This window comes from Stegodyphus dumicola, chromosome 4, assembly GCF_044657685.1.
Source record: "Stegodyphus dumicola isolate Sdum_Otavi_A_Nest chromosome 4, ASM4465768v1".
Lineage (NCBI taxonomy): Eukaryota > Metazoa > Arthropoda > Arachnida > Araneae > Eresidae > Stegodyphus > Stegodyphus dumicola.
Window position 1 is genome coordinate 93071948 of NC_140771.1, and position 13427 is coordinate 93085374.

At 34.0% G+C, this 13427-nt stretch overlaps 1 protein-coding gene across 1 annotated transcript in view; it reads right to left on the minus strand.

Annotated features, from left to right (window-relative positions):
• The window catches only part of LOC118188342 (cartilage oligomeric matrix protein-like), a 1186180-nt gene that overhangs the window by 76304 nt on the left and 1096449 nt on the right, over positions 1 to 13427 (minus strand). Inside the window, exon 16 of the mRNA XM_085815229.1 lies at positions 9545 to 9597. Coding sequence (XP_085671355.1) covers positions 9545 to 9597 — 53 coding nt within the window. The remainder of the gene's footprint in view (positions 1 to 9544; positions 9598 to 13427) is intronic.

The following is a 13427-nucleotide window of genomic DNA, read 5'->3' on the forward strand; positions in this document are numbered from 1 at the left end:
ACCCAACTGAAGGTCATTTTGTGCAATGAGGATACAGAAGAAATTTCCTGAACGTTTCTTCTGGCACAAAGTTACAGCAGATGCAAATCGTGTGCTGCAGGTAGAGATAAAGAAGGTCACAAACACCTATATGAGAAAGATTACAGCGCCATAATGTGGAAGCACCATTCGAGAGGATAGCTTTAGACATTCTAGGACCTGTACCTCGTACAACTAAGAGTAACAAGTATATCTTAACTGCAACGGACTACGTTAGTGTGCAGGCAAGCCTCCACATTTATTCAACGTCCAGTGTGTTCGCTGCGACCGCTGAATGACAAGGCGAAATTGATGGCTACAACCGGTTTCTCCTCCTTCTGCTGTTGGGCTCCGAAGGTGTAGGACGTTCTTTTGGCTGTTCTCATCCGGCTGTCGTATGCGCCCTTTTCTGTTCTTTTTCGTTTCTTTTTTTTTGTCTGCCATTTCCGTTGCTGAATGTAGAGTCATGGTATTCCTTATAGTAAAGAAATTGGAACTGAAGATACAACTAAAAAGATCTATATACCTAACAAATGCCGATAATTATTAATGTTCTACAATTAAAAAATCTCCGAAAAGACTTCCTGTGTACGAGCTAGAGCCTTCCGGATGATATAAGCATTCGCCTTGTGCTTCTTCAAAAATATATTGGAATAACCAGTCAACTCAATTTCCGCCGCTAAAAATTTGACTTTTTTATCACGAAACTTTGCTTTACGTTGATAGAATGAGATCTACTTCGATTAGAATATTACGCACATCTTGTACGAGAGGTTAGGATTCAAAATGGTAGGACTGATACTCTTATATTTATTCGGCCACTATACGATCATGACTAATAATCTTCTGTCTGGCGATATTTACTTAATTTACGCTGGTACTGATTCAATATTTAATGATGTCAAGATAAAATAAATATTAATTGATTTGTATTATTTGAATTGTCATCCTTTGGGGTAAGTTACTTTAATTTTATATTTCTTTTAATTCACACACTTCACACCTCATATTTCTCCTACAGTTAGTAAATGGGGAAAAGCTTATGCTATCTTTGATCAAGGAGCTTCAACAGCTGCAGAAGTCCTAGTTGAGAACTGGATATTATGATTTTGAATGTCTTTCCTTATTCATTCTAACCAAAGAACAAAGTTCACACCTTCCATATTTAAAGGAGTCTGAGAATTTTCCCAATGGAGATACCTCAAACCACTCCCTTGCCTCCACAGTCATTCAGCATGGTAAAGTGATTCAAGCGAACAACCTTGGACTGTCTCACTTTATTGGTATTCCAGAGCCAGAAAGACTAAGACAAGAAGCAGCTACTATTCCTTCTAATATACATGAGTGTCATGCATGAGAGCACTAGAGTTTTGCCATTGCAAATGATTTTTGGCCGCGATCTTCGTCTGTCTTGTGACTTGCTCTTCAGACAACTGAAGGATACGCTTTCTTCGCTTGAGTAGTACCCTTAAGATCTGCAGGCACGTTTAGAAGAAGCTCATCGATTCGCCAGGGAAAGGATCCATACAGCCACCGAGAGGATGGAGACGAGATGTGGTACACGGACAGGGACTTCAAGGAAAGAAGTCAAGTCTGGCTGTACAATGAGAAGTTTCCCAAGCCACAGACATCCTGGAAAGGACCCTACCGTATGATTAAGAAATTGAACGACGTAATTATAAAGAACTCCTTCTTCTAAACCTAAAGTAGTGCGCTAAGACAGACTTGCACTATATTACGATAATGAGAATTAATTATCTCTGGTCTTGTGAGTTCAATCGTTCAATACGTGTAGTCCTTAAGGAAAGGAGGATGTTTTAAATATTGTAACTATTTTAATCCTTTTTATTGTATTTTTGACTTTCTGAATTGTTGTAATATTTTGTTTTACTTACTCATTTATTTATTTATAGTTTTTATGATGGTAATTTTATGGTTTATGTTTTGTTTAATAAAATTTGTGACTACATGTCTTGTATTTAAGTATTTATTTGTTGCATAAAACTAGAGATCTTTTAATCTTGAATACAACGGTTTTGGAATTGTAAAATAGCTCATTTATAAATATGGGTCGGGGAGGGGGGGATTTCAGCTATGAAACATTTCCGAATTAGCTTTGAGACTAAGCGATTAGCTGAACTGCGAGTTAGAATTTACCTGAGAGTAATCTGATGAACTTGACAATTTATTTCGCGTATTAAGAGGGAATTTCTGAATATCTGTTCTCCTTGAGTAATTTCCAGCCATTATTGTGCTGTGTGTACTATTTATTGTTCCTGGTTTCCTAATAAATTTTTCATTTTTTTTCTGCTTATCTGAACTCACTATTTAAACAAACATCAACGACCCCGTAGCTCTCCAACCATATTATAGAGAAAATCGCAAGGGAGTCGATTTCAGAGTCAATCAGATACAGTCCATCTTTTTCAGAAGGAAAATAATTTTTAAAAAGGAAATGATTTTTACTTTTGAAAAAGAGAAAAACACATTTTCTTGGAAAAGAGGAACCTGTGCCTGATAGCCTTCGAAATCTATAAAGTTTTATTCAAAATGAACGGCAATGGAAGACTGCTTTCTTCCTTAAGTTTAAATAGTCTTTAATTACATGCATAGCAGATTCCATAGTGCAGTTAGAACTTACTTGTATTTGGCTTATTGATGATTATTTTCCGCAGCACTCAAAATGTCATATGTCTAGCTCTCTTATGTTGTTGCTATTATTCGAATCGGTATTTATGTAGTATACATCGACCGTGAAAGTATTGCCAAGCAAAGCGATTTAGCGCCAGTTATGGATAAGCGTGATATCACAACACATTCATAAATCCGTGCTTTCGTTTGATTTAATCTCGATGGATTCTCGATAAGCCATCTTTTGTTTTCATGAACAAGAATATAAAGTAACTTTTATTGTTGTATTTTTTCCTTGCACTTTGACAAATATGTGTTTAAAGCAGTAGAATCCCATTTGTGAGTGCACTGCAGCTGATTTTCATCTGGCGAAAGAAATTAACATTTGTTGACAGAGGGAAAAAACAGCTGAATATGGTCGACGAAATAGTAATAGATTGGCCACCTATGGGAAGTTTATACTCATAACATTTCAAGCACAGCTTCCAGAAAAATTGAAAGGCCTAACAAATAAACAGAAATCGAAGCCTTTTTATGAAGTGCAAAATGAAAGAGGCTCAAATATTTCTGTAGGAGCAGCTATTTGGTGGATTGAGCAGGTAGAAAAATAAATGGGCGGAGTACCAGAATTTCACTGTTGGGTCGTACGGGTACAGTCCCGCCGCACTAACTGTGCACTTCCGCCGCAGTATGGACGGATAACACTCCTGTGGTGGTCCGAAGATCTTCCACCACCACCACTATCTTTTCGAGAAGACTTTCGGACCGCTCTGTATTTTGAATGCTTATTTACCGCATAGACACTATACGCTTACAAAAATCCAAAAATCCAATTACAAAAATCAATCCGCATAGACACTATACGCTACCAAAATTAAAAAAAGTCCGCATAGACACTATACGCTACAAATGCACGGATTTATGAATTTCCCGGATTCGGTGCCAGACCCATGAATACTTCAGTCAGCTTTGCTTACCACTACGCCTGCTGAAAAGACTGCCAAATGTTTTATTGTAAGAGTTGCAGATAGAAGTGCGATTCAGAATTCCGCAGGAATGATTGGCATAACTCTGGCATGATCTCTGCCAAATTTTATCGGTCTATGGTAGCCAACTTTCAAGGTGTCAACGGAATAAAACATACGTATCGTCGAAACAAAGAACGTACTAGATGTATAAGTAAACGTACTAATACAAATTTGTAAAAAGTCCATATTTTTTGTCAAAATACTAATGATAATCACCCTGCATACGACGCTTCCTATGACTTAACGTTAAATGATATCTTCGTTTTTAAATTGTTATTTACATGTGTTTGCTATAAATGTGACATTGAAACTTTTGAAAGGTTGAAAAAATAAAAGGATTCTCTTTTATTGAAAAACAATATTACTTGAAAAAGGATTTGTTATGCTGGTAGATTGTCCACTTAGTTGACAGAAAAAAAAATTCAGATCGAAAAACAGTAGTATATCATAATGAGCAATTTCATAATATTCTGGATATTTCATCTGAGTGTTTTATATATCTGCCCTTCTTTATTAGGATTTAAATAAATATATATTGACTAATTTTATTTAATCATATTAGAAAAACGTATTTTGGAAAGATAATTTCTCGTAAAAAGTTTATGAGTAAAACTTTAGCTTATAATTAATTAAAAAGATAACCACACAACAAGGTTATAAAGGACATTTTACTTTATTTGTTCTTTTGAAACAAAAATATTTACAACCCGAAGAAGAAGAAAATTAAGGATAATTCGAAGAAAGGAATACAAAAAGAATTATCGATTAAAATAAATTTTAATGTTATAATGCTATTCGCATTCTTTCAGTTTACAAAGTCGGTATCATCTTTTCTTTTGATAAAAACGCTAACATGTATATTGCAATAATTTTTCCTTTGATAAAAAATATTCTTCGGTTTACTATTTTTTTCCCAGAAATGGTTAAAACCTTCTGCGAAATATGTTCAGAAATATGTGAAATTCAGATTTCTTTCGTGCTAAAAGCGAAGCAAACAAAATATAAGATTTATAGATTGTTTAACTCTTTCTGAAAAAAGACTCTAGACACCTTAAAGAGCTAATTTGATTTAATCCTTTTACTAAATAATCTTATTAGGAAAAGTTATTTTAGTAAAATAATTTTTTGTAAGTAACTAAATAAATAAAATTTCAACCGAAGGTAAAAGAAGGAAAATTAATTATGGAAAGTACATCAGAGATTTCAAATGCGTTTAGAAGAAGCATTCTACAAATGCGTTTAGAAGAAGGCTTTTCTATTTGGAATTTGATTACGTTTATGCTATGTAGTAGTATAATAAGATATTTAGGCTGATGAGTTGTTTTACTATAGGAACAAACTTTTTAGCGTTAAATGATTTACAAAGAGAAGAATTTTGGAATTAGCTTACTAGGAACAAACCTTCTAGCATTAAATTACCAAGAGAAGCATTTTGAAATTACCTAAAAGTGAAATTTCTAGTAGAAATATAATGAAGGAATCGAGTAGAAAAAATCTAAACCCAAGGAAAATTCTTGGAGATGAATATAAATACTAAAAATAATATCACTAAATTAGCTCAAGATAATAACAAAATACAGTTCTGTACCATTTGTGAAAAATAAAAGAATTCAATATGATCGTAGTGCTAGGGAAATAGAAAATAAAAGTAAATACATTTTTAAGGCATCATCGCCCTCCCCCCGTTGCTTTTTCTAGGTGTAAATAGTTAATATATCAAGCTGGCAAATGAAAGATCCATCGTTCGAATCTTCGTGAGTATTCGTGAGAATTAATTTCTCACAATTTTTCGAGTAAAAATAATATAAAATCTCTAGATTATATAGATAAAATTTGGTTGATGACAGCACCAAGCATTGATGACAAATGCGCAAAATTTGGTTCATGACAACTGTGCGGATTTCGTCGACTAAAGTGTCGTGCCTTTATTCAGTCGATTTTCGAATGGGGAAGAGGGTAAGTAATTATTGCAACCTTCTCTGAATGCTCTAATTCAATGTTTCCCACACCTTTCTTATCTCGAAATACTTTTCAAGTTCTTAACATTTTTAATTTGGACTTTGTTTATAATAAATAATAACGCTAAATTAGGTAAATGAAATAAACATTTATTCCAATTTTTATTATCATAACTATAAAAGAAATGTTTTTAATTTTACAAAAAGGACGCACGAAACAAATTGAAGGAAACAAATAATACATTAGACAAGGCTTAATGTGATCATGTTTGTCCTCCCTTGTTTTAGATAACACTAACCGAATGATAACATTAAACGGCGAAAAAAATATCCTCTTTAAAAGAGCAATAAAATTTAATTAACTTGCCATAAATATAACTAGAAATATATGAATAGATATATTTTTACGTCATTTTAATTAAGAAAATGCAAAAGTTTGTTTATAGACAATTCACAATTTCTTTAATGCAAAAGTTCATTTATGAATTCTTCATAACGTTCCTGGGAATTATTTGATTGATGCTGAACCTCTAATCTTAATACTCGGAGAGCATCCCTCACTGAAAGAGAAAATATTTAGATTAGGAAAAAAACAACCTCAGTTTGGCCTAGGTGTTATAGAGACGTTAGAATTTTTGGATGATTTAGACATGAAAAATGAGCACTGCACTCGCCGGGACTCGAACCTGGATCTCTCGGATACCGTTACACCGCGAAGGCATGCAGAAAGGAGGAAGAAATACCTTATAATGTTTCCAGGAAAATATTTTTGGAAAAAATATAAATAAAGAAAAAATAATCTGCAGAAAGTTTCGGCAATTCGATAATAATATCGGAATGATAAATTAACCGCGATCACATTAAGCGGAGTTATACTGTATGAAAAAAGATTTAAAAATCTTTAGTTTAGAAAGACTGTGTATTTGACTCTTCGAACTTCGAATCGTGTTATACACATTGTTTGAAACCTAAATTCTTGTAGCAGATGAAGTCGATTTCTCAATTTGGATTTTGCTGCAACGTAATGTGAAAACTTTGTCTCGCACAAAAGTAGTTTGTTTTGTTAAGGGATTACTTGCGATTAAAATACTTTGTTTTATGTTTCCTCTTTAAATTTCTTTTCAGAGTTATTTTAAATTGCGTTAAATCTAAAATCAGACAATTCTTCTATAATATCTGATCTCAGTTTCATAATTTTTCGTTAAATAATTAGTGACTCTTTTCGGAACACAACTGGGGAAACGATGCTCTATTGGATACAAATAATTAATATTTCCAGTTTGGAATTGGAAGATGCATAATTCGAGCTTCAGTTTAGTTTTCACGTTTCTTATTTCCGAAAAATATAAAAAAAATTTAACAAATTCATTGCGGAAAAAGTTCTGTTTCAGTATTCCTTACTTTTTATTAAAGTTTGCAGAGAAAGTCTGAAATCGTCCTGTTTATTGGGTCTAAATTTTTTACAAGATTTTCGCAAAGAGCACATGGCCTTCGTTTGTAACTTTATTCAATCTTATTCTTAAAAAGAACTATTTTCTGAGATTTTAAGGTTTTTAATTTTCTTATGATTACAGGCTCATTTCAGTATTGAGTATTTCCTACTGACAGCTGTTTGGATGTATATATTACGCATATGCACAGCGTTTCAAAAACATTTAATGGCAAAATGTCACAGTTGGTTGGTTTCAATTAAGAAATCTTAGAATTTCTTTCCAAAATTCCAGTTTAAAGAATAAACTATGTAAAATAGGCTTTAAGGTTATGTCAGTTTCTATAATTTTGTAAGAAATTTCTCTAATGTACTCTTGTGGTATAACAGTCAACATTTCAATTCAATAAACTGAAGATCCGAGCTTGATTTCTAGTGACGGCACAAAGAATCCCACTCCAATGATACTGATCCCTCTATAAAGTCTTAGGAATAATTATTTACTGTTGATCACTTTTATTTTGAGATAAGAGGTAATCTCTCCAGTCATCAGCTTAGAACATTTGGAGCTCATCTTTCCCTGCGGTCCCCCTAAGATAGAGCAATATAAGGAATTAATGAGATGTACAGGGTGCGGCAGCGTTTATAGCAGGATATTAAAAACACACCATGAGGCAGTAACTGTGATTTATTTATTACCTCTTATGTCATTAATAGTTAAAGGTATGCCATTTACTAATGTGTAAGTCATTGTCCATTGCGGGGATTACTTTTTGAATATGATGTCTCTTAAATGATGCCCACTCTGCACAACACATTCATCTAGGCGGCGTTGGAAGCCTGCCATAACTCGGCGTAACGTATTCCCTGGGACATTGCCGACGGCAGTTCTGATGCGATCCTTCAACTCAGGAATGGTAGCACAACGTGTTCGAAAAACTTCTTGCTTAAGGTGGCCCCAAAGGAAAACGTCTGCACATGAAAGATCCATGGAGGTAGGATGTAAGTCCTACCTCCTTTCCTACCTCCATGGAAAGATCAGGTGAGCGAGGCGGCTAGGAAATGTTACCAAAACGAGAAACTAATCTACCTGGAAATGTCTGTTGCATTGGTACGCCCATCTGGAACTTTACCATGACGTCCCAAGTTTAAATATTGCCGAAATAGACGCAGGGTAGCAATAACAGAGTAGTTATTCTTGAAATAACTTTCAACAGCAAAGGCACGATGCTGTGCACTCCACCGATCCATATAACTGTCACACTCGAAATGGCAGCTCATTAGTACACGAATGCGGCACAAGCTGGCTCGCATTCATGCAGTACGTCATTGTACTACGCAAGTCAAATCACGCTATGAACGCTGCCGCACCCTGTACCTCTCGCTGATAACTCGGTGTACCGATAAGCGTATTACTCTCTCAATTTAGAGAACCGTATTCGAAAGTTTTGAAAAACCTTAACGAAATATTAATTTTCGTACGTGTCATCTTCAAGAAAAATTTCAGTCGGTAAGTTGTCTTTTATCCAGCCAAATAAAGACCTAAATGTCGTTAGAAAAAAGCATGTATATAATATGCAAAACTTGCTCTGAAAACAAATATTTAAATTTATATCAATATTTTGCCACGAAGCAAAGTAATCACTTTTAATGTTCATACAAGGATTTAATTTCAGAAGATTGAATATTCCTGTTTCTAAAAACAGCATTCTCAACTAAAGTTTGTGTATTAGAATTTCGTTTATATAAAATAAAACTCTTAATATTTTGAATCAAAACCATAATATCCGTAGCACTTATTAATAGTATTTTGATATGGTTCTGAAAAATTTTAGTTCATGGTGTTTCTTTTAATCTTAATAGGAAAAGACTGCTCATTTTTTTATTTTGCGTGTACATGTGTAAATAATTAGTCTATACATAAAAAAAAATTCTCCCTATGTTTACTAAATATATCACGTAACCAAACTTTTCATAGGGTCTAAAAGCTTGCTGCATTTGACTTGTTTCATAAACTTTAAACATAAGTCAACGGCAGATCTAAAAGATACCTAATCGTATAATCATTTTGAAACATGTATAATGTCGTTACTCCTCTAACGTTTTTCTCACTTTCCATATATAATTTTGCAAATTTTGAAATTCCAATGGCTTGAGATTTATTATTATAGATTCTTGTATTTGTCTTATTCTTAATTTTTTGTTTTAGAAAAGATATACGTTTCATTTTATTATTAAAATGTGCATATTAGTTTTCATACCTTTTAATTTATGAATACAGGGATAAATGCAATACGTCTGAAATTAATTTTAACCTATTCAGCTGAAAACTCGTAATTATTATACATCTTAGCTATAAAAGTGAAGAAAGTTTTAAAATTTATTCGCAAATTATTATGTTTTTCAGATATCATTACACCAATGTTGTGATTTTTAATAAGCTAATTGAAATGAAATGTGCAAAATAAATATCGACTTACCTATCAATATTGCTGTCGCAGTCATCCCCTATATTGTCCTTATCTGTATCCAACTGAAATAAAATACAAAAAGAAAAATGGAAATTATTATTACATAAATGCCGAATTATTATTACATAAATGCGGAATAATTTAAACTAATTTAGAGAATAATGCATAACTTTTCCTATAATACATTCCACGAAGTATTGCATAAATTGCAAAAATTTGATATAATGGGTAGGAACTTTTCATTGTCAGTAAAATGCTTTCAAAAAAAAAAAAAAAAAAAAAAAAAAACTGATTATGCTTTAAAACAAGGCATTGCTGCATGTCATACAGCGGTTTTAGAGTTTTCGGTGTAAGGTTTGGAAGGATCGAGCGTCTGTGACCCCCAAGTTATCACAGAATTAAACAAGATTTTTGTATGGAAAGCGCTTTGCTAACAAAAATAGCTACATCTGCCAATAGACTATGGACATGCTTCTCAAAGTTATGGATGTCTGTATAGAATAATAACCCAGAATATATACTTTTCGAATAAAACGATTTATTCAATTAACTACTTTCGTTGTTTATGTGTTAACTAAACGGATGCTATACTCTAGAAGCGCTATGTAGAATAAATCCACATTTACCATTCAGTTAAAATAATTATTTTAAAGCTACATAAGAAAACTAGAGCATTATGGAAATCCGAACTTCTGTCTCAAAATTAGCAAAGCCTAGAGTGGATGAAAATGAACGTGGAGGTGAGCGTTTGGATAATAGTTCACGATGACATCACCATTGCTCCTCCGGCAGGTACCCGTTACCACCAGGAAAACATCATTGAACGACACCGTTACGGTGGTGCAGGAGTGCTCGTTTGGGTTGGAATTATTCTGGGTTCCAGAACTGACCTGCATGTTCAAATTGGAACAATGACAAGCCAAATCTATCGGGACGTCATTCTGGAACAACATGAACGCTTGTTTCAGGGCGCCATGGCGCAGAATTTGTGTTTATGGCTGACAACGCCCGTCCTCACCGTGCAAACAGAGTAAGCGAATGCCTTCAATCGGAAGATATCACCCGTATGGACTGGCCAGCATTCTCACCGGACATGAATCCAGTAGAGCAGGTGTGGGATATGCTTGGCCGACGCGTTGCAGCCTGTCAGCCTCCTCCTACATGTCTACCGGAACTTCGGAGAGCATTGCTTTTTGAGTGGTGTAAGATCCCCCACAATCAGATCGATAATTTGATACTCAGCATGCCTAGACGTTGTACGAACTGTATTGCATCGTCTGGGAGACATACAATGTATTAACAATCATACCAACCATGTAATACTGGTTTTTTGTAAATAGTCTTTTTTTGTAATTTACGCCAGGAAGAAAAAATCGCTAATTGTTTTAATAATATCAAACATATAGCATCTATTTTTGCTCTTTACCTTTTGTTTAATGTGTGTGTGTGATTATGGCAAAGCCTCGAGGGCTATCTGCCTAAGGGTAGGGATGCCTTCTTGGAGGACGTTCTAAGGGAAACTGGCTCGTATACACGTTACACATGGGGAAAACCACGAAAACGCCCATGCAGCCAGCCCGTTCGCGGGATTCGAACCTCGGACCGAACTACCAGTGTTCAGCGACTTTACCGCTCGGCCGCTGGTGGGCCCCCCTTTTGTTTAATAAATAAGCTTTACAAATAAGTCAAATTTGTTTTGCTTCTAACTGTTCCTTTGCCTGATTTTGCATTATCCTTAATTTATGGACCATGAGTGTAAATAATACGCCATTTTAGTTTCCTGAAAGAACAAAATTTCTTCATGTCCTTCTAGCCCAAGCATCGTGCGAAATTTCCTTCATTATTAAGAGTTTTCAGGCGAAATGAAAGGTTTAATTACTAATTCAGAATTAAATGAGGACCAAATGCGAACTGCATGATATTTACAGCAAGAATTTCTAGATATCTTTCGAGATTTATTTAATGACGTTGGTAGCAAGAATGTCATTCAAAACCATAACATTGGAACTACATTAAAACTATTTATATAATATGAAAGTACTTGTTCTTAAGCAACGGAAGAAGAACAGTTTTAAAATATCTTTTGAAATTCATTTAAGTATGTTGGACGCAAGAATGTGATTTGAAACCCGAAAATTGAATTTCGCAGATCGCAAAATCGATCAAAATCTAAAGCAGTAGATACAAAGAGGCAATTAAACAGTACAAGAGTCTGCAATAGAGCCTTAACTAAATTCAGATTTCATTGAATCCTCTCAATTATACCATAGCCGAAGAACTGGAAAATGGGCTGAGATCCTGTAGGTGGTTATTGGAGGGCATTACCCCTGAAAGGTTTTAAAAAGAGCGCTGTCAAAGCTACAGGAGACGTTTCTCAGACGACTGCAGAATTTCCTCTGTCCATTGTTCTTTATTAAAAGTGAGAGGTGATTGAAGCGTCAGTCAGTTTAGTTCCCAGTCTATCGCACACTTCTCTGATACTCAACTTACCGCTCATGCTTACTGCTATAAATGTTGATCTCTGAGCAGTTTTGTTAGTTGTGACATTGCTTTCGTGTTTAAGAAAATTTCAACCTACTTTTGCATTCTTAAACCATTTTCAGGTATTTTTGTTGTTTCGGAAAGCTGCTCTTTGTCTCAATCTTAAGTAACGTTTCAAGACTTCCTTCTTCATCTGGTTTTGTTATTTCATGGCGCCAGATGTTAATATACGAATACAAAACACACAGCAAGGAATGATTAAGTATCATATTTAATTTGAATTAAAGCAGCTCCTCATTCTGCAAAACAGAAACATGTTGATGAAAGATTTGCAAAAGGGAAAATACTTTTTATAACTTACACACACACACACACACACGTATATATATATATATATGGTTCTTTTACCTCGAAATAATTTATATCCACGAATATAAAAAAATCACAATATTTTTTAATGTCTCTGATCATCTCATAATGCGTAGCATTAAATGATAAAAATGCATATACTTCAGCCCATATTTTCTCCTATCTCGAGTTCTTTCAAGTATACTTACTGGAAAAGAATGGAAATACATTTATTTCTTCCTATTAATAAGAAAAAAAGATATCAAGAATATATGATACTTACATGCAAACAATTACATTTAAAGCCCATTCAAGAGCTGTTTGCAAAGCTTTATTCAGCTCGAAGAAATTTAAATGACAAAAGAAATAAATTGCTCGTGGCGCATTATCTTCTGAGTAAGCATTTGTACTCTGTTTATCTATTATAAAAACAAGGCACTAAAAATAAATTTTCTCTAACATTTCTTCGTTTCACTTCATTCATTGACTATACTTCTAGATATTTTTATCTTATTTTTTCTACTCTCCTTTATTGAAGGAGGAAAATCTTAAATCAGAAGAATACACTTTTTTCGTCTTATTAGCTGTACGGCACACGGTTTTCCTAATTGTTATTTTTTTGTTAAACATACCATTTGTTTATTCTGAACTGTTTTTAAAGCAAGTATTTCCTTTTCTTAGAAACTCTAGTTAAGAAAAATGTACAGATAATTCTTGATTTGCGATGGGATTATGCTCAATAAATCCTATTGATTCGATAGAAATACATATCGTCTGAGCTTGGCTCAGCTTACCTTTAATTTGCTGAGAAAAGTGCATTAATCTATAGTTAGTCAGAATAATTTAAAATCAAGAGGTAATTTAGATAGTGATGAATATCTCGTGAAATTTATTGCTTGTTGCAGCAGTGTTGACGGAAAGTTTTCAATTAAAGTAGCAGGAGAAGAATCGAAAAGTTGAAAAAAGTAGCACATAACGTCAGCTATCACATGATTTGTGTGACGTCATAGTTACGTATGTCCATATGATCTCTGACGTCTGATTTCGTAAGTTACGGACTGTA